At 35.3% G+C, this 19,849-nt stretch overlaps 2 protein-coding genes across 2 annotated transcripts in view; both read left to right on the top strand.

Moving 5' to 3' along the window:
• The window catches only part of LOC131986796 (gap junction beta-1 protein-like), a 94,906-nt gene that overhangs the window by 66,281 nt on the left and 8,776 nt on the right, over positions 1-19,849 (top strand). The gene's annotated exons all lie outside the window — the stretch shown is intronic.
• radx (RPA1 related single stranded DNA binding protein) lies at positions 2,787-15,195 on the top strand. The gene is made up of 15 exons (XM_059351921.1): positions 2,787-3,855; positions 5,473-5,615; positions 6,093-6,285; positions 6,371-6,479; positions 6,688-6,788; positions 7,515-7,634; positions 7,723-7,818; positions 8,553-8,720; positions 10,015-10,172; positions 10,253-10,377; positions 10,484-10,531; positions 10,610-10,704; positions 11,951-12,187; positions 13,996-14,160; positions 14,895-15,195. The coding sequence occupies exons 1-15, from the start codon at positions 3,264-3,266 to the stop codon at positions 15,029-15,031; spliced, it is 2,487 nt and encodes an 828-aa protein (XP_059207904.1). The 5' UTR covers positions 2,787-3,263; the 3' UTR covers positions 15,032-15,195.

Below are 19,849 nucleotides of genomic sequence, written 5' to 3'. Positions count from 1 at the left end.
ACGAGAAAAACACAGCACTTATGACGTATTACAATATTACTATAATATCCTTATACCATATGCTTATACCATATCATCAATATAATATGCATAAATGTTACAGCCCTAATTCCATGGAAAGTATGTAGGCAAATATAAACACAATATTACATTCCTTTTTTCCTTTTGTTATTTATTTGTTTATATTTATTTTTGTCTATTTTTCTTCCCTTTATATTTGAATGTATTCATTTCTTTTTCTTATTTATTTGCTTGTGTTCTTTTTAATGCGTATGTATTTTTATTGTCTATTTTTTTGTATCAAATGCACCCTAAATTTGTTCAATAATTAATTTAATTTAAAAAAACTACAACTCACTAGTCGCACGGAATTTAAAAAAAAGGAACTTCCTGGGTACATTAGCCGGCTAGTTTTTAGATCAGACTAAAGTAATTAATAACAAATACAAAATAAAAGTATTTCAACTTAAAATGGACATCTTTAATTATTATTTTTTTGTGAAAGACTAGAGGAAAAAGTCAAATGGCATGTTTGGTCTCCTGTTCTCCCTTGGTTTCTTCCTGAACTTCGTGAGGTTTTGCTGTCTCTCCTCGAAGAGAGGAGGAGAAATTAAATAGTCAGTGTAGAGATGTGAGAATGATCCTGAATCAGTTTGAAGGATGCATGAAAATTTTTACTGATGGATCAAGGGCCCTGTTTTTGGGGAAAACTGGGGCTGGAATTTTTTTTGCAGATGAGAATCTTCAATTCAGCTTATCAGACAATTTGTCTGTATTCTCAGCTGAACTGGTGGCAATATTAAAAGCTTTGGAGTGGACGGAGCAAAATAAGCCTCAGAATAATTTTAATCCTATTTGTTCAGATTCTGCTGCCGCTTTGGTGGCTCTAAAAGTTGGCTCCTCTTGTACCTGTCCAGATCTGGTAATGGAGGTTCTGTGTTGTCTCTTAAGAATTGAGAGTTTAGCCCATAAGAACCCAGAGCCAGTTATCCTTAAAGGAAAGTTATGGGGGATATACCACCATTTCTGATGTGTTTTCAAAAACACTATCCCTAAATGTCAAAGATCTGTGATGTGACATAAACATTACATTGGGCGCTTATAGTATTTATGTTTATAATATTTATGTTTATAATATTTCATATTTTAAAATGTCAAAAAACTAGACACAAATTTGCCTTTTTCTCTGCATCTCCACAACATCTATCAAAATTGTGACATTATTAGTTCTGTTTAACAACAAATTATTTTTTTAGATTTGTTTTTAAGTAGCATAATAATAATAAATTGATAATAAATAAATACAAATAACCATGTGTCTTTTTGTTTATCAAAATTGTGACTTTAATTTGTTCAGGAAATATGGTCGAAACAAGTTAAATGCAATACAGGACACCATATTAACGGATTAGAATTGTTAAATGGGTTTTAAACTTTAAAAAAAAATCTTCTAAAAATAGAAGATTTAACGTGTTTGTTACACGGGTGTCACCATGGGTTCTTATGGGTTAGGCTGCCATGTGTGTTTTGTGTGGGTGCCTGGACACTTCAGGGTAGAGGGAAAAGAAGTTGCCGACAGGTTGGCTAGCTAGAGAGTCATTGTCTAAAGGAATTATAGATTTGAATGTCATGATGGGTAAGAGTGAGTGTGTCAGTATGTGTAAAGAAAAGCTTGAGTTGCAGTGGCAGAAAGAGTGGAATCAGGAGCAGAGGGGACGGCATTATTTTTGTTTGCAACCCTCAGTAAAGAGTTAAAAACGGAGAAGTATGTTTGGGCGGAAGGATGAAGTTGTTTTAACTCGGCTGAGGCATTGCTGTCTAGCAAGTTGCTTAAAAGTAGGCAAGCATTAGAATGGGTTGTGTGAGTGTGGAGAATTGGAGACGGTGGTGCATGTGTTTTTTTTCTTGTAACCTGTATTCCAGTCATAGACGGCAAAGTTTGATCTGGTCTGACTGTGATTTCCTTTCGAGGTATCTTTGCCAGTGGCGGTTCTACACAGGGGCCTCCAGGGGCCACTGCCCCTGTGAAGAAGCCCTTGGCCCCTGCTGTGGCCCCTGTGTCAAATTAATAATAAAATTATAAATTTTTAACGATGAATGACGGAACAATTCTTACCTATTTTTTGTTCAAACAATATCTCATTGTACACAAAATGAACCCAGATTGTGTACATTGTATAATAGTTGAATTGTGCAATAAAAGTTTGTGTATATATATATATATAAAAAAGATAATTGTCACTGTACTGCACTTTCAAAATAAAAAAAAGTAATTTTGCACAAAAATGAGAAATATCATTGTCATACAAAAATAGTTGTTATTGTTGATAAGTCTCATTGTTTCATTCAATATACTTGTATCTTCCAAATATACTTAAATTAGATTTTTAAATAAGCTAAAATAAAGGATTTGAATACTTAAATATCATCTTTGGCATTTTTTAATATGCCCCTCTGATTAAACACTGACCCCTGCTTGGCCCCCACAGTAGAACTGGTCTAGAACCACTACTGATCTTTGCATTAGGGGAAAATCGGGCCTCTTTGGGAGAGAAGTGTTAAAATTCTTACATTCTACTGGGTTATATGAGATAATTTAGTTAGTTAGATCTAGTTATGGCCGGTGGAGGGCAGCATTACGCTGGACAGCCTACATCCTGCCGGAACCCTAGAAGAAGAAGAAGAAGAAGAAGAAGAAGAAGAAGAAGAAGAAGAAGAAGAAGAAGAAGAAGAAGAAGAAGAAGAAGAAGAAGAAGAAGAAGAAGAAGAAGAACTTTTTTTTTTTTTTAATTAATTTATTTATTTATTTTTATTATTATTATTTTATTATTATTTAGTTAAACTCAGGAATGTGTAAAGTCCCGGTCCACACTCCATATCAGTAGGTGGCGGTAATACACCAAAAAGTTGTTTGTCAACCGCCATAAAACAACACAAAGAAGAAGAAGAAGAAGAAGAAGAAGACGAAGAAGAAGAAGAAGAAGACGATGACGCAATCAAACCGTGTCCGAGGCGCGCTGTTTGACCAGCCATAACAGTTAAAGTTGATTTCGTTGGAGAAGTAAAAAAAAGTTGAACACTGGGTCGTAATGTATACTTTAGGATTGTTACCGACAGCAATAATGTATCTTCACGAGTTGAAACGCAATTAAGAATTTGCTGTTAATACTAGCAGGAATAAGTTAGTTAGCCAACAAGCTAATAAGTTAGCCAGCAGGCTAACATCAAATAGTTTATCACGTTAGCTAGCTTACCTGCACATAATGGAGGATAACTCGTCTTGTTCTTCCATGGCTGCTCTCTCTCAGCCGTCTTTCCTCCAGAGGACATTGGAGCGGTTATCCTCCGCTCAGTGTGTCAGAGTAAACAGTGACGCTGCTCCGGTAGCTGTCATCGCTCTGCAGCGGTACTTATCGGAGCAGCCTGCGGGGCAGCAGCAGCATCAGCCGGACAGTTACAGCTACGACGTGACGGTCACTGACGGAGTCTGGCGAGCCAAATGCTTCCTCCACACTGGTTTAAATCACCTGGTGCACACTAACACCTTGAGGACTGGGAGTGACGTCAGCATCACGCAGTGCTCCTTTGTTTACAACGAGAAGAGGCTGGGACACGGTTACATGTGCCTGGAGAAGATCAGGTGTGTTGCAGAGAGGTCTGCTCTTCTGGCAAGAATAAAGGATGTCAGCTCTCTGCCCATGTTGGTCAGACATGGCATGGAAAACAGTTTGGTGCTGCGGAGTGATGTTCCTCTTCAGGTGAGTCGCAAACATTACCTGTCCCTGTGGAACAACGAGGACCCAGAGGGAGACATCTGGACTTCAGGATGTCCCCCATCTGACACAGTTCTGGACGGTGAGAAAATTCTTTCTGCTCTTTTACATTATACTCATTGTAGAGTTGTATTTCCCTGCAATATACACTACTGGTCAAAAGTTTTAGAACACACCAACTTTTCCAGAATTGAATTGAAAATTATGCAGTTTAATGTCTCAGTGTACTCTGAAATTAATGCACATTTGCAACATTTAAAATTCTTTATTGAGCATGATAGTGTTTTGAAAGTAAAAAAAAAAAATTCAAAATCACATTTTATGTTGGACTAAAGGACTAAAAAAAGACACAAAATGACCAAAAAAAGACACAAAATGACAAAAAAAAGACAGAAAAATGACAAAAAAAAGACACCAAAAGACACAAGATGACTAAAAAAAGACACAAAATGACTTACAAAGACATGAAAAGAATTCAAAAATGGACAAAATAGCCCAAGACTCCATAGAGTTAAGTTGTTAACCCATTTCTTGTTCCCTGAAAAAGGCCTACTTGTATAATTCTGAAATGTACATTATTTTTCAGTTTTGGTTAAGCTTACCTTTTTTTATTTACCTCTGGCAGTTCACCACTTACCTTTGGACCCTTTCAAGCTGTTCATTTGACTTGAACTGCTTGAATTTAAATTTAAAAAAAAACTGGAAAAATTGGGGTGTTCTAAAACTTTTGACCGGTAGTGTATATAAAATATATACGCCCTGCACCTCTATGGAATCAGCACAATCATGACTTAGAAGTGGGACCAACCCAAAAAATTATTTTGTGCAGAATAACACAGTTATAAGGACATTAAAAAAATAGAAGAATCACAAGTCCAGAATTTCTCTGATAAATTATATAAAATGGAATTTATATAAACAACACTTTTCGAAGTCCCCACAAGTCCCACAAATATTGGAAAAAATGGGTCTCCATATATAATACATATTGAACTATTCACTCTCTGCTTTGTGTAAACAGCCTGTTCTGTCTGATTTTTTGTCATGTGACCGTTCATCTCAGAAGAATCAAACATGACTTCCTACTTTCAATGAGCAGTGCAACATGTTATGTTTTTAACAGGATCTAGTTATTCCAACAATTTAAGCTTTGTTTTGTTACTTTTTCTAATGGAAAGAAAAAAGTTCAAATTCCAACCATAATGCCTGTTTTTCAGTTATTTTCTATGTATTTTTGGGGATATTCTAAAGGAAACATACTTTTCCGAGGGTTAACAGGATAAACTGTACATGTTAGGAACACAGCTAACAAATTATGTGCTAAAATAGTTTCTCTGTCCGGTCACTAATGCTTCTCCTTACAAAATTTATTTTACACGACCAGTGGCTTCTTTTAAATCTCTTTTAAAAACTCACTTTTATCGATTGGCCTTCTCTTAATTTCCTTTTATTACTGTTGTATGATTACCTTGTTGTGATTGGTGATTTTTGAATTTTACATTTTACATTTTTTTTTTTTTAATGTAATTTCTTCTTGTTGTTTTATTTTGTTGTTGTCAGTAAATTGTATTTGATATGTTTTATTTCTGTTGTATAGCACCTTATAAGGTGCTATATAAATAAAGTTATTATTATTATTATTATTATTTGGCTACTAGAAATAACTGAATATGTGATGTCTGCAATTTCCTTTTTTCAGTGTCCAAGATTACTCTTCTTTGTAATCTGGAGTCATGCTTTAAGAACACATGGAAACCTCTCCCTCTCCTTGTGAAGATAATACACAAATCCAGATTACGGTATTATGGGAAGTTTGGGAGCAGGATTGAATATCCCTACCAGGTTAGTTTGAACCTTCAGAGAATTTAGAGCCTCGATAAACAGGATCTGACATTCATATGTTGTGATATACAGTACAGGCCAAAAGTTTGGACACACCTTCTCTTTCAATGCGTTTTTTCTTTATTTTCATGACTATTTACATTGTAGATTCTCACTGAAGGCATCAAAACTATGAATGAACACATATGGAATTATGTACTTAACAAAAAAAGTGTGAAATAACTGAAAACATGTCTTGTATTTTAGATTCCTCAAAGTAACCACCCTTTGCTTACTAGAATATAAGACATGTTTTCAGTTATTTCACACTTTTTTGTTAAGTACATAATTCCACATGTGTTCATTCATAGTTTTGATGAATTTACAATGTAAATGAAAATAAAGGAAAAACATTGAATGAGAAGGCGTGTCCAAACTTTTGGCCTGTACTGTAGTTTAGTCTACTTGTTTTTCACCTCATGTTTTTTCATATTTCAGGCATACTTTGAAGTTGCTGACCAGAGCGGGACGATGTCCCTGGTGCTTTGGAACGAACTTTGTCCAGAGTTTTTCCAGAGACTGAAAGTCGGCACCGTGTTGTACATCCAAAATTTCTCCTTGAAGCAGAGTTATTCAAACCGATCACACCCACAAATGGACTATAGCAGAATGAAGACCTTTAACTCTGTAGGTATGTACGGATTTATTTTGGGATTTTCTGACAGGGCTGGTGATCCACCGCATAAATGTAATATTATCATGTGTATTTTTCCAAGAAATCTGCCTGAACCCTCGTAACCCTGCTTCAGTCATCACGGTGATCTCACCAAAGAGTGTCCTGCCTCAGTGGGGGCTGCCTGAGGTTTCCTACCAGTTCAGCACCAGGTAATGAATCGGTTTTTAGTTTGTGCAAATAAAAAAACTAGACGCAAATTTGCCTTTTTCTCTGCATCTCCACAACATCTATCAAAATTGTGACATTATAAGTTCTGGTTAACAACAAATTATTTTTTAGATTTGTTTTTAAGTAGCAAAGCAAATTCTTGATTTTAGTTTTGTCTAAAAAAAATGCTTCATCTTATATATGTTACAGGTCAGAGTTGGAAAAATTATCCAATAATTCTGCTTGTGATGTCATCGGTTTGGTGACATTTGTTGGTCGTGTTGAAAGAGTCCGGAGTAAAGGGAACACTGGTAAGAAATGTTCATGTTTCATCCAGACTCTAGAAATTACTTTTAAAAACTAAAGTAAAGCTGCTGAATTTAGGTATTTTGAATCCCATTTACCTATGTTTTTTTTTTTTATAACTTTCTTTTTATTGTTTCTCCCTTAAAGCAGTGTAGAACATTATACATACAAGTAAAATAAAACAAAACAAAACAAAACAAAAAAAACTAACATCAAAAAAGGAACATGTTGGATCATTATATTTCTACAGTTAGATCCTGTATTAATGTCACTGTGATAGTCCTTGCCCTGTCGTTTTTATGTATTCTGTCCATTTCTCCCATTTCCGGCAGCATTGATCCTCTTGAATCCTTATTTTATGTGTCATTTGTTCCATAATGTGTATTTCGTTCATTATTTTCATCCAATCTTCTTGTTCATCTTTTCATTATGTACCTGTCGTCTTTTAATACAACATTACCCGTCATGATACCAAGATACAACAATGTACAAGACATAGGTACAACATAACCCAAAACTCTGCCTATAGCTAAATGAACATCTTCCCAGAATTTCGCGATCTTAGGGCAGAGCCAAAAAACATGCGAATGGCCCACATTTATTTACCTATGTTTTTGTGTCATCATAGTGAACCAATTTCAATTAGTCTCTTGTAGACAAAAACATGAAAAATTGTGAGAAAACGTTCCATTTAAATTTGAATCCAGCTGTTGACCGTGGTCACGTTTTAGGTACAGAAAAATACTGGACGTATCGATGGATCCACGCAGTGGATGGAACATCTGATCGTCCATTCATCTTGGAGGTTTTTTCCTCTTCCCAACCACAAGTCTTTAGTCGTATCTGCCCAAGTAAGTCACACGTATCAGCTGTTTTTTTTTAAATAACTGCTTCTACACCTGTAAGCATTTTCTCTTAGTCTGTTTCTGTCTTCCACAGTGAGCTACCTGGTGTGCACTCAGATGAGGGTTTGTCGAGTGGAAGGCTCGCTGCCGTACCTCACCAGCAGCTGTGAGACGGAGATGTTCATCACAGGTCTGATCATCTACATTAGGCCTGTGCAAAATGAAAAAATGAAATTTTAAATGATGACTTCGTCTTCCAAATATTATGAAAACAACGATTAATATCCCACATTCTGTTTCTCAATGATGCGCTCACCAAGGTTATAATAGTTTTGGATTTTTCATTAGTTTTAGTTTTAATTTCGTTGTGAATTTGTTGTGTTTTCAATTCAGTTCGTTTTAGTTAGTTTTTAGAGTGAGTTTGCTAGTTTTAGTTTAGTTTTTATTTTTTGAAAATGCTTAGTTTTAGTTTAGTTTTTATTAGTTTTAGTGTTAGTTTTAGTTTTTTTGTAATGGGTATGTGCCTTTATTTCTTTTGGTTTATCATCTCAGCCTCAATAAGGTTATTAACTCTTACAGTTCTGGGTGTTTTGTATTTTGGTTCTAGTGTAGACATCCCAGTCTCAGTAAACATATTTACTGTGTTCCTGCATGTTGAAATAGAAACACTGAATTATGAATGAAAAAAGTTGACAAAGACGAAAACTAAGGACATTTTCACTATAATTTTAGTTAGTTTTAGTTAGTTTTGTAACCTCACAATACAGTTTGAGTTAGTTATCGTTTTTTAAAAACCTCTTGTTTTTACTTTTATTTCAGTTAACGAAAATGTTTTTTCAATTTTAGTTTTCGTTATTTTGTTAGTTTTCGTTAACTATAATAACCTTGGCGCTCACACATGTACATTATTTGTCTCCACAACAGGCTACCACAAAGGACAGCCATATGTGAGTGACCCCAGAGTAAAGAGCTTCATCCAGTGGACCAAAACCCTGAAGGACAACGTTGTCCTCCAGAAGACTTGTGTTGGGGGTCACTACTGCTACCCTCGGCCCCCACACACATACACTCAGTCCATGGTAGACTCCTCAGGTGAGGGAAATGCAGAATGGTTTATTTCAACATGGTCTCACAGAAATCCGTGGAATAGCCACGGATTTCGCTTAACTCAAAATCCGTGGAATAGCCACGGAATCGCTCAAATTTCCGTGAAACTGACACGGATTTTGCTACAATGCAAGTTAATGCCAGTCATATCCCGTGGCTATTCCAACATACAAAGTGATTATGTACATTCACTGAGTGAATATTTAGAAAATAAAACATATATTTCTCGCTAGAAATGTGATCAAAATCCATTTTTATGCAGAAACTAAGTCAAAATATTGATTTTTCACTAAAAATGAGAGAACTGTCCGCCATGTTTTTTGTTCTGACCGCCGGGACCTTGAAAGTCACGTGACTTTGAACAAACCAATAGGAACAAATATCCATGGAATAGCCACGGGATATGACTGTCATTAACTTGCATTGTAGCGAAATTTGTGTCAGTTTCACGGAAATTTGAGTGATTCCGTGGCTATTCCATGGATTTTGAGTTAAGCGAAATCTGTGGCTATTTCACGGATTCCTGTGAGACCAGGTTGGCTTATTTATAGCGTGTGCATCACTTTAAAAAAGTTACTCTGATGCCCCAAGAGAAGAAAATGTGGTAACGCTTTATAATAAGGTCCTTAATAACCATTAATTAACAAGTAATAAGGCATTGTTCTCGCTTTAGATCCGGTAGTTGCAAAAAGCATAGTTAACTTATAGTTAACTTATAATAGATGAGCAATAAAGTATATTTTAATAAAACAAACAAATAAACAAAATAAGATTAATAAAGGCATGGCAAAGACATAATGGGTGGGTCATGGGTGTTTGTAATGCCATTATTAACACTTATAGAAGCTTATAAACACACAATAATGTTAATAAGCATCTTGTAAGGACTTACAAGGGCCTTATTACTTGTTAATTAATGGTTATTACAAGGACCTTAATATAAAGCGTTGCCGAAAATGTGCCATAGTCAAACTGCTTTAAGAATATAAAGCATTCCTGGTTATAGATACAGTATATTAACCCATTGAAGCCTGGAAAGCGGATACGTCGTTTTGTAGTATTTGTATAAGCTCTCAAATACTTTTTGAATTTCATTTCTATCTGCTACAGAGGCTGAAAAATCTATTATTTAGTAGAAGCGTTGACACTTCTGTTGAATTTCCAGAAAAACTTCAGGTTTTAGGGGCTTATTTTAAAATCGCCCAGAGGTTTTACAGGCGTTTTAGGCCTCAATGGGTTAATTTATGCCTTGTTTTCAAACCTTCCTGCTCGTCTTCAGCTCAAGCTCCTCTGGTGGCTGCTGCTGACTTGAAGAAGGAGTTGGAGACGCTGCAGTACCGGGAACACAAGAGACTCGCAATTCAGGGACAAATCATGGCAGTGAGGTACATGAAACACCCAAAGACCACAGAGCCTCCAGGACCAGAAGAGCAAGAGGTAACAGATATAAATTCAAAGCATCTCTTCAAGAGTGTTGACCATTAAAACTGTAAAATAAACCAGCTGATTTCCTGCAGGCGCCTGTTGTTTCTCCTGATGCTGGACCAGACAATCATCCATCAACAGCTGAGCAGACTCTGGCTGCCAGTGAGACATCTGAGAAAATCTCAGCAAGCAGAGGGAAAAGAAGAATTCAGAAGAGGTATGATTTGTCTCAATAACCAAATAAATCATTTTAATTTTGTTAAAGTAGGAGCACATATCATCGAGGAGAATTCATGAATAAAATCAACTTTTTTTTTCCCCAGAAAAGCCACGCAGTCCTCCTTGAATCATGGTAGCGTGTCAGCTAAAAGGTAATAAAGAGCCGACTGGTAATGATCGCTAGTGACACATCTCAGTCATGCTGAGATCTTTTGTTCCTCTTTCTATAGGAGACATAAAGATATGGAGGAAGGACCGGAGCTGGAGGAAGACGAGGATGACTCTGGTTCTGAGGAGACTCAGGATGTGGAGCCTCAAAATCAAGGTGTGCTACTGGCAGCATTGCTTGATTATGGCAAAAATCATAATCACAATTATTTTGGTCAATTTTAAGATCACAAGTATGCAATGTATTGACTTTTTTTTTAACTTTATTTTTATTTAACAAGAAAGAACATGGTACAAAACATTTCTTGACAACAGTACAGAGTACACATGGCAGTGCGAAAAAACTAGATAGATAGATAGATAGATAGATAGATAGATAGATAGATATACTTTATTTATGTAGTGTAGCAGCAGCATTACACACAGAGACAATAACAACACAATTAAATAAGAAGAACAACCTAGGCATACTTCAAGCAATAAAATATAAAAATACAATAAAAAATAAAGTGTCTAAAGAAGGAGTATGTGTTAAGGAGTAGAATTCCTGTGCAGAATAAATATGAATATGCAGTATAAAAATGTCACAAAGACTAAACAAAACTAAACAAAGACAGAAGACACATTGAGTTCCAGAAAGCTGAATAATAACAATGAGTACAGTATAATTAAATAAATGAATTAAAGAATACTGGACAGTCAGGACAGTGTGAGACCCCTTCAGCTAGACAAATATCTTGTAGGTGGCCATGGATTCCTCCATTTTTATTGTCACCATTTTTCTAGCAGTCATCAAAAGTATGTGTAACAAGTACTTTTGGTCCTTGGTGTACGTGTCGTCAGGAGTAAGGTCATAAAGAAACTGACTTGGGCTAAACAGTAAATCAATCCCAAATACTGCATCAATTTTGCTCCAAAAAGGAAGCAGCTTTGAATCTTAAATCTTAAAGAATCTTGTCTTCATCTTCCAGTCAAACTCTTTCCACATGTTACTATTAATACCCTGATGACATCCAGTGCATATTGTTTCCCACTCCCCCTCCTCAATTATAACATTTAACTCCAGTTCCCATTTATTTTTTAAATAAAGAGTATTATCTGGTGTATCTAATAACAGGTTTCTGTATATGTGGGAGACATGTTTTTTGTTGGGTACTTGATGTTTAATTATATTGATAAAGTACATTTCTGTGTGTGACGGGGCACCTTTAATTGTATTCCAATCTGTATGATTTGTGATGTAATGCCTAATCTGAAAATACCTGAACATATCACTTTGAGGTAAAAAAGAATTAGTCTTGGAGATATGAGAATGGCTGTAAAACATTGTCACAGTACAACTGGTCAATAACTCTTAAGCTGCCTGCCCACATTTTAAAAGTAATATCTGTTGTTTCCACCAGACTCTGATGTCATTTCCTGGGAGAGCAGCAGTTGGCTGAAGCAGCAGCAAGAAGTGTCTGAACATCTGAGTGGAGGCGGTCTGTACGAGGACAGCTTGTCTCTGAGATTCACGCTGGACGAGAAGAACGTCGTCCTGCAGCGCAGCAACCTGCAGCCGGGACGCTGGAGCCCCGAGCAGAGCCCCGACCCTGCCCCCCCGGGGGTCTGTCCAGGATACTACACAGTTACAATACTAGGTAAAGTATTCTTTATGTGACTGAGGCATTAGAGGCTAAACTCAGCCTCAAGCTGTGGGCGACATCCTCTAGTTCAGCTGTTCTCAACCTTGGGGTCGGGACCCCAATTGGGGTCGTGAGATGATTTCTGGGGGTCGCCAAATCATTTTGGAAGTCAGCTCTGTCTCCACTGTGTTAAAGTGTTCATGTGTTAATGTGTTTTAGTCTTTTTGGTCATTTAATGTCTTTTTTTTGTAATTTTGTGTGTTTTTTGGTCATTTTGTGTCTTTTTTTTGGTCATTTTGTGTCTTTTTTGGTCATTTTGTGTCTTCTTGGTCAATTTGTGTCTTTTTTGGTCATTTTGTGTCTTTATTTTAGTCATTTTGTGTCTTTTTTTTTGGGTCATTTTGGGTCTTTTTTTGGTCAATTTGTGTCTTTTTTGGTCATTTTGTGTCTTTTTTTGGTCAATTTGTGTCTTTTTTTTAGTCATTTTGTGTCTTTTTTTTAGTCATTTTGTGTCTTTTTTTGGTCATTTTGTGTCTTTTTTGGTCATTTTGTGTCTTCTTGGTTATTTTGTGTCTTTTCTGGTCATTTTGTGTCTTTTTTGGTCATTTAGTGTCTTTTTTGGTCAATTTGTATCTTTTTTGGTCAATTTGTGTCTTTTTTGGTATTTTTTTCTTTTTTGGTCATTTTGTTTCTTTTTTTTGGGTGATCTCAACTGTGCGTGTGAGATTGTGTTCAGTGAGTGGGGGTCGCGGACAACATGCATGTTAAATTGGGGGTCGCGACTCAAAAAGGTTGAGAACTACTGCTGTAGTTCAGGCAACCGTTACTAACTAAAGAGCCACTGTTGGCCAAAAAAAAAAGAGAAAATCGCGGAATGGAGCCGCAAACCTTTTATTGAGCCTAAAATGAAAATTAAACAGCCTAATAAGTCTAAATTAGCCTACCAACATTATTAATAGTCATATTGAGCATTTATCAATATGATTTTAAAACTTTTTTTAATATGCTGTAAAAAGGCTATACAATTTTACAATTGAGGAATACAAATAGCTTTTGGTCTACACCATTGATAAATGAACATTTTAATGTAAAAATATGTATATCATTTTTTATGTCTCAGCCCCGGGGAGCCCCTGCAGGCGGCCTAAAGAGCCGCATGAGGCTCTGGAGCCACATGTTGAACACCCCTGCTCTAGTTCCTGACACATTATTCTGTCTGAATTATTTAAAGGATTTAGGCCAAGGTTCTCTCTTTCTTTATGAATGGCTCTCTCACAAAAAATGCTGTCTAATTCAATTATTCCTGAATAAGTGCAGACCCAGCTGACTGACCTTTATTTTATTTTTTTTACTCTATAACGTAATCAGTGAGTCACTCTGAGGTTCAGACCTGCTGTTTGCACAGACAAGTCACATTTACAGAAAAACTGAAACACAATTTTCAGCCCTCTGATTTTGATTTTGTTTCAGGGAGTTTTTTTTTGTTGCTCTTTTTACATTTTACTCACTGTGTTCTTGTATTTCAATGCAATATTTAAGTCCTGCAGTTCTATGTAATCAACACAATCATGGCTAGAAGAGTGAACACTAAACAGAATTTAACAGAATCTAGTTATTCCGTTGATTTTGAAGATGTTTATCTTTAGCAACATTCTAAATGCAACATGTAGAATAAAGTGATTTTGACAGAAACATCACAATTTTAAGCTTCGTTTTGGTTACTTTTTCTAATGGAAACTTTTGTAACCTCAAAGATGTCAGAAAGTTAAAACTCCAACGATGTTTTTATGTTAATTTTCTTTGTTTAATCTTTTTTTTGACAGGCATAAACAAACAAATAGCCGTCGATGCTGCATATTTTCCTGTTGTGAGCTCAGATGATCCGCGGGCTGTTGGTCTCCCTCAGGATCCTCACAGCAACACGCTGCTGTCCTGCCTCTCAGCAGGCTTCCTCTGTCCAATCAGAGGCTCAGCACCTCCTCAGCCAGGTAGCCAACACATCACATTACATTACATTACATTACATTACATGTCATTTAGCAGACGCTTTTGTCCAAAGCGACTTACAATAAGTGCATTCAACCTGAAGGTACTAGACATAGACCACAGGAATCAAGTAAGTACGTAACTTTAAGAGCTTACTGTCATCGCTACAGGAGTGCTAAATGTTAAAGAAGAAAAGAAGAGGAGAAGAGCATTTTTAATATATATATATATATATATATATATATATATACATACATATATACACAGTACAGGCCAAAAGTTTGGACACACCTTCTCATTCAATTCGTTTTCTTTATTTTCATGACTATTTACATTGTAGATTCTCACTGAAGGCATCAAAACTATGAATGAACACATATGGAATTATGTACTTAACAAAAAAAGTGTGAAATAACTGAAAACATGTCTTGTATTTTAGATTCCTCAAAGTAACCACCCTTTGCTTACTAGAATATAAGACATGTTTTCAGTTATTTCACACTTTTTTGTTAAGTACATAATTCCACATGTGTTCATTAATAGTTTTGATGAATCTACAATGTAAATAGTCATGAAAATAAAGGAAAAACATTGAATGAGAAGGTGTGTCCAAACTTTTGACCTGTACTGTAAATGAGGAGCGTATGTCCTCAATCTTTTTCAGGAACACACTGAAGCATGTCTTTTATCACTATTACATATCATATCATATTTAGAGTCAACATCTGTCTTGCAGAGGAGGTGCTGGCGACTGCCGGGGAGCTGGAGGACACACATGTTGTGTGCATCTTGGACCTTTGCCATCTGGGTGGAGAGAAGGTGGAGGTCCTGATCAACAAGGTGTACCGAGTGACTGAAGTTTCTCTCGACTAGGAGTTACAGGAGCTTTGTAATTATCATTGATAATGTTATTAAAGAGTTATTTTGGTTATAAAGAGCAAAGGTTTTTAGACCAAACCTCAATTTAATATTTGTAAATTATCTGTTTACCTGTGTACAGAATTAAATGCTGAATCCTTGAGATTATGCTTTCTAAAGAGAGGAAAATGCGTGTGTGTGTGAATTAAAATACTGAAATACATAGAATTGTATGTTTAACTAGAAAATTTCCTCTGGGGAAATTCTGAAAGGTGTGTGTGAGAGAGACACAATCAACAGAATTAACGGTGACAGCAGCCAGAGGTGGACAGACTGGAATTTCTGGCCTCGAACAGAAAGCATTTTTGGCAAAACCATAATACCTATCATTGATCCGACTTCACTTTGAGCGTCCTGAGTTCTTCCTGAATGTCTACATATGTTTTTTGTGAAGAAAAATGAAGAAATAGCTTTGTTAGAGCGATCTGAAAAACTGTTAAATATGCTTTTCTATAGAACTCTTGCTGCATTTTTAATATGGGAGCCAATGAGGCTGTTGGTGTCTTGGTGGCGCATCTGTGCGTCCTACGCCCAAACTATAACTCTGACAGCTTTACCAGAGGATTGTGAGTGAGAAGACAAATTTTCCTACGTTTCTATGTATAAATTATTTCTGTAGAGTGGAATTTGCGGCCTGGAGCGCAGTTTTCAAATTTATTTTTTGACAGTTTTTTCTCTCCCTCTACACTCTGGCGATGATGTCACGAACATTCCGTGCAATACACACCCATTATAATCTCAGAATTTCTCCAAAAATGATCATGGTCATTGAACAGGGATTGATAAAAAACTATATGACCTATCGAAACGCAAATTAATACACCAATACACAAGACTTGTGTCTACTGTTTAAAGTTTAAATGGAGTCTCTAGGTGAAATTATGCCGGAGAAGTAGACGTTTAAAAATCTCCAATTATTCTTCTTTTTCGCTCATTTTTTTTCGGCCGTCCCATTCACTTCAATGCAAAATTTTGGACTTACGTCGTTACCATCAGCTGTGTATTTACTATTTACAGATGCTGCTTTGGCTGCAAATGATAGATCCATAAGAAGTGGACATATCCACTGTGATAGTCCACTTCTTTCCCTCTATGCTACAAATAAGGTATCACTATGAATTGCAAGTTTTAACTTCTAATCAGCAAATCGTCCCTGTAGATTTGTAATTTTGGGAAGCATATGCACATTAAATGAATCACTGAAAAGGAAACCACAGCAAGGTGTGACATATGGGCTCTGCAGAGTAAAAACAATATTTCATTGAACCCTGGCGTGAAAAATATTGCATTAAGAACACACAGATGAAAGACATTCCTTTCTATGTAAACAGTTTGCTCAGAATAACCATACGTATGTTTAAAAATATTTATTTTCAAATATTTCACAATATCCAGGTTGATTTATAAATAATTCAATATAACATAATTAATATCAAGATATTTTAGAATGTAAACTTAATTTGTTAATTTCTTTTAAAACAATATTAACGATATTTTTAAAGCTTATTTTGATGGTAAATACAGAAAGAAAACAAGCCATACAAGTGACTGTGCAACACCAACTTGAAACGCAAAAAAAAAAGCCTCACCTCCTCTAATAAGACACTTCATTATCTGTTACAAAATTACTTTAATTTTAAAATCATGTAACATACATATGTAATCTATTAGACATATAAAATAAACAACTATATATAGTCTAAACTTTTTTTTACATTCTATTATACAATATATTCATGTTTGTTTCTGCACTGAAACGGCAGAAATGGCTGTGCACCAGGTTTGTTTTGTTCTGGCTAATCTTACACAGAAAGCATTGATCTGACTGTCCACGCTTACATTTAAGGTGTCAGTCACTATTTTACAAATCGGGAAAAAAAAAATACAAGTTAAATGTGATTAAAATCACATGCCTTCAAAAACAATGACACTCAATGAAAAAAAAAACGCATGAAGAGAAAAAAAAGCACTCTGAAAAGTTGAAGGAGGGGAAAAAGATGCCGCAACTACAAGAGAAACAGTACCAACAGAGCAGATGGATTATTTACAATATTGTCTGTGAAGCAATACACATTAAAAAAAACCTCATCTAAACATGTGGCGGAGACTGGGTGGTTTGTCAAAAGCAAAATAATTTAGGGCTTCGCCCACATTTGAGCTTAATGAGCAGAATTTTCCTTTGCAAGGCAAATAACAGTAGGATAACATTTATTTAGTAGACAAGAAATCTGATGTGTTTAAATGGAAAAGAACCTCGATAGAACATTTCACTTTGATTGTCTGAAAGGTTGAAAATGATTAATTTTCCAAAAACTTACATTATCTGTCAGTGATTAAAATAAAACAAATTAAGAAAAAGTAAAATATAGGAATCTATGGCACCTCTGAGTTGCTGGCTGAGCTGAAAAACTGCTGCTGTTAAACCAAATGTGGATGAATGGAAACATAATAAAGGGAGACTGAGACTTCATCCACCTCATGAATAGATTTTTATGATGATGTACAATTGCACTTTTTCTTAAAAGCTAAAAAACGCGGGCGGGGGGGGGTCTACCCTGATCTTTTGAAGTGTTTTTAATTAAACTCTGATTTACAAGGACAAAAGTATGGAAGCCAATTTCTGCCAGTGTGATGAAAAAAATACCTTTTAATTCATACATGAGTTACTTTTTCAAAAAGATCAGAAGCTTTCCAAAAATGGGTCAGTGTGTCAAAATAATCTATTTATTCTTCTTATTTTGAGAACTTAAATCATTAATTTGTGATTTTCTTCTTAAATTAGATCTCTAAGGTCAGATTTGTGTGAGCTAACAAGCTAGCCGCTAAATTAGTAACATTTAACAATACAATGCTTCATCCACACTGTTGAGGGTACAATATAAAAATAAAAAGTTTAATAAACGGTAAAGTTTGGCAGCAAAGTTGCCATTTACTGTCAAATAACGGTTAGCGCTGTAAGTTATTTTACAGATATTTTCTTTAAACAGATAACATACAGTAAATATATATATATATATATATATATATATATGTAGAATAAGTAAAGGTTTTTTTAACTTTAATATGACGGTAAGTGTTTGGCACCTTTTGCTATCAGATTTTACGTTACAATTTCTTATTGTATTATTTTTTATATTAAATTTCAAGTTTCACCGTAAAACAAAGCTGCCTTAATTTTACATTTAGCAATGTTATTTTTTGTTTGTACATTTAACATTCAAACCATTAAGCAATTAAATAATATTGTCATTATGTTAATTTACAGGTTTCAATGTCAATTTGATGGTTAATATTTGTATTTTATTTATGACATTTGCACTTAATATAGAAAAACCCTGTAAAATAATCCAGTAAACTTCTGGAAACCAAAAAAACTATCACCAGATGAGTGACAACAACAAAGTTCAGCTTGTTTCTGTAAAAGTGTAGAATGAAAGCATGACTGATTTTATTATTATTATTATTATTATTATTGTTAGTGATTTATAGATTTATAGAAGGACGAGGGGAAAGTTTTTCAGGCTCTTTGGCCGTCGTCAAATCCGATTTGATCGTTCAGGCAGAGACGCCTTCAAATGTGGTTTGTATCTGATTTTTTAAAGTCGTATTTCATTATTTTATGCTGTTTTTTGCTGTCCAGGTTCTCTAAAATCAATCTGGATGCCAAAAACATGACATAAGGCTGGCAGAATGCCTTAGAGATTATTTTGCAACACTTATTTAGAGAAAGTTCTCATTAGAATAACTTCCAGGATCTTTTTTTTTACATTTTTTGCTTCTACTGGCAGAAATGGACTTCCTTACATGGATAAAGATTCTCCATTTAATCTTTTTTTCACGATCACTGTGCATATTCATCCTTTACTTCCTGTGAGGTTTTTTTTAACCATATTTGGGGGGAAAACTGCCACTCTGAACCACGTTCCCACTGATACCTTTTAAAAAAGATACTGCTGATATCAACGGTTTGTAGGAATGTTTGGACATTTTCATTAAAAAAATACTTCCATATAATTTACATGGTACAATGAGTTATTATACACCTCTATATACATCGTACATCTGTTGTGAAACATTTAAAACAGTATAAATTAACATTCGTCTTTTTCAAATTGACATTGCACATAGGAAAGTGTAAATCGGCACTGAGCGTACATGTTGAGTGTTGAAAGGGACGATGACGCAGCTTATAACTCACACTGAGGCATGAAGAGCTGCTTCTTATGAAGCTCCACAGTGACACTTCCAGGAAACACTGAGTCATGAGAAGCCATGTTTTTCCTGCTGAGCTGGAAACAACTGTGGAATCCAGTAACAAACTTTCAGAAAATATAAAAGATTTTCTACTTGAGAGCATGTTAAAATACCGGTAATGTAAAATGTAGTGTTTTTTTTTGTTATCACTGCAGCTGTACACAGCGATGCGTCAGAGGTTTCTGTAGTTTAAGGGGAAATACATTTTGTTTCATTTGTTTTTTTGATGAGATCACCTTTAAAGTAGGAAGCAGTGTGTTGTTAACTGGTAAATGAGCTCATTTTGTCACGATTAGAGCGAACATTTAGTCTCAGATGGTCAAATATACCAAGAATAACCAGAATAAATGGGAGTAAACGGTAATACTACTGACAAAACAGGCAGAAGCTCTCCCAAATCATTCCCCAAGTTATTTAAATCACAGAGCTTTACTTTTGCAGCACTTTGTTTATAATGTGGTGTGATGTCAGCAACATGGTCTCACAGAAATCCGTGAAATAGCCAAGGATTTCGCTTAA

Source organism: Centropristis striata, chromosome 15, assembly GCF_030273125.1.
Source record: "Centropristis striata isolate RG_2023a ecotype Rhode Island chromosome 15, C.striata_1.0, whole genome shotgun sequence".
Classification (NCBI taxonomy): Eukaryota; Metazoa; Chordata; class Actinopteri; order Perciformes; family Serranidae; genus Centropristis; species Centropristis striata.
The sequence above is the reverse complement of the archived record's forward strand: the minus strand, read 5'-3'. Positions and strand labels throughout refer to the sequence as shown.

Excerpts from the sequence above, each read along its gene's own strand:
- radx (XM_059351921.1), top strand. The coding sequence starts at position 3,264 with ATGGAGGATAACTCGTCTTGTTCTTCCATGGCTGCTCTCTCTCAGCCG. Across the intron at positions 3,856-5,472 it reads ATCTGACACAGTTCTGGACG|TGTCCAAGATTACTCTTCTT; the intron begins GTGAGAAAATTC and ends TCCTTTTTTCAG. Across the intron at positions 10,173-10,252 it reads CAGGACCAGAAGAGCAAGAG|GCGCCTGTTGTTTCTCCTGA; the intron begins GTAACAGATATA and ends GATTTCCTGCAG.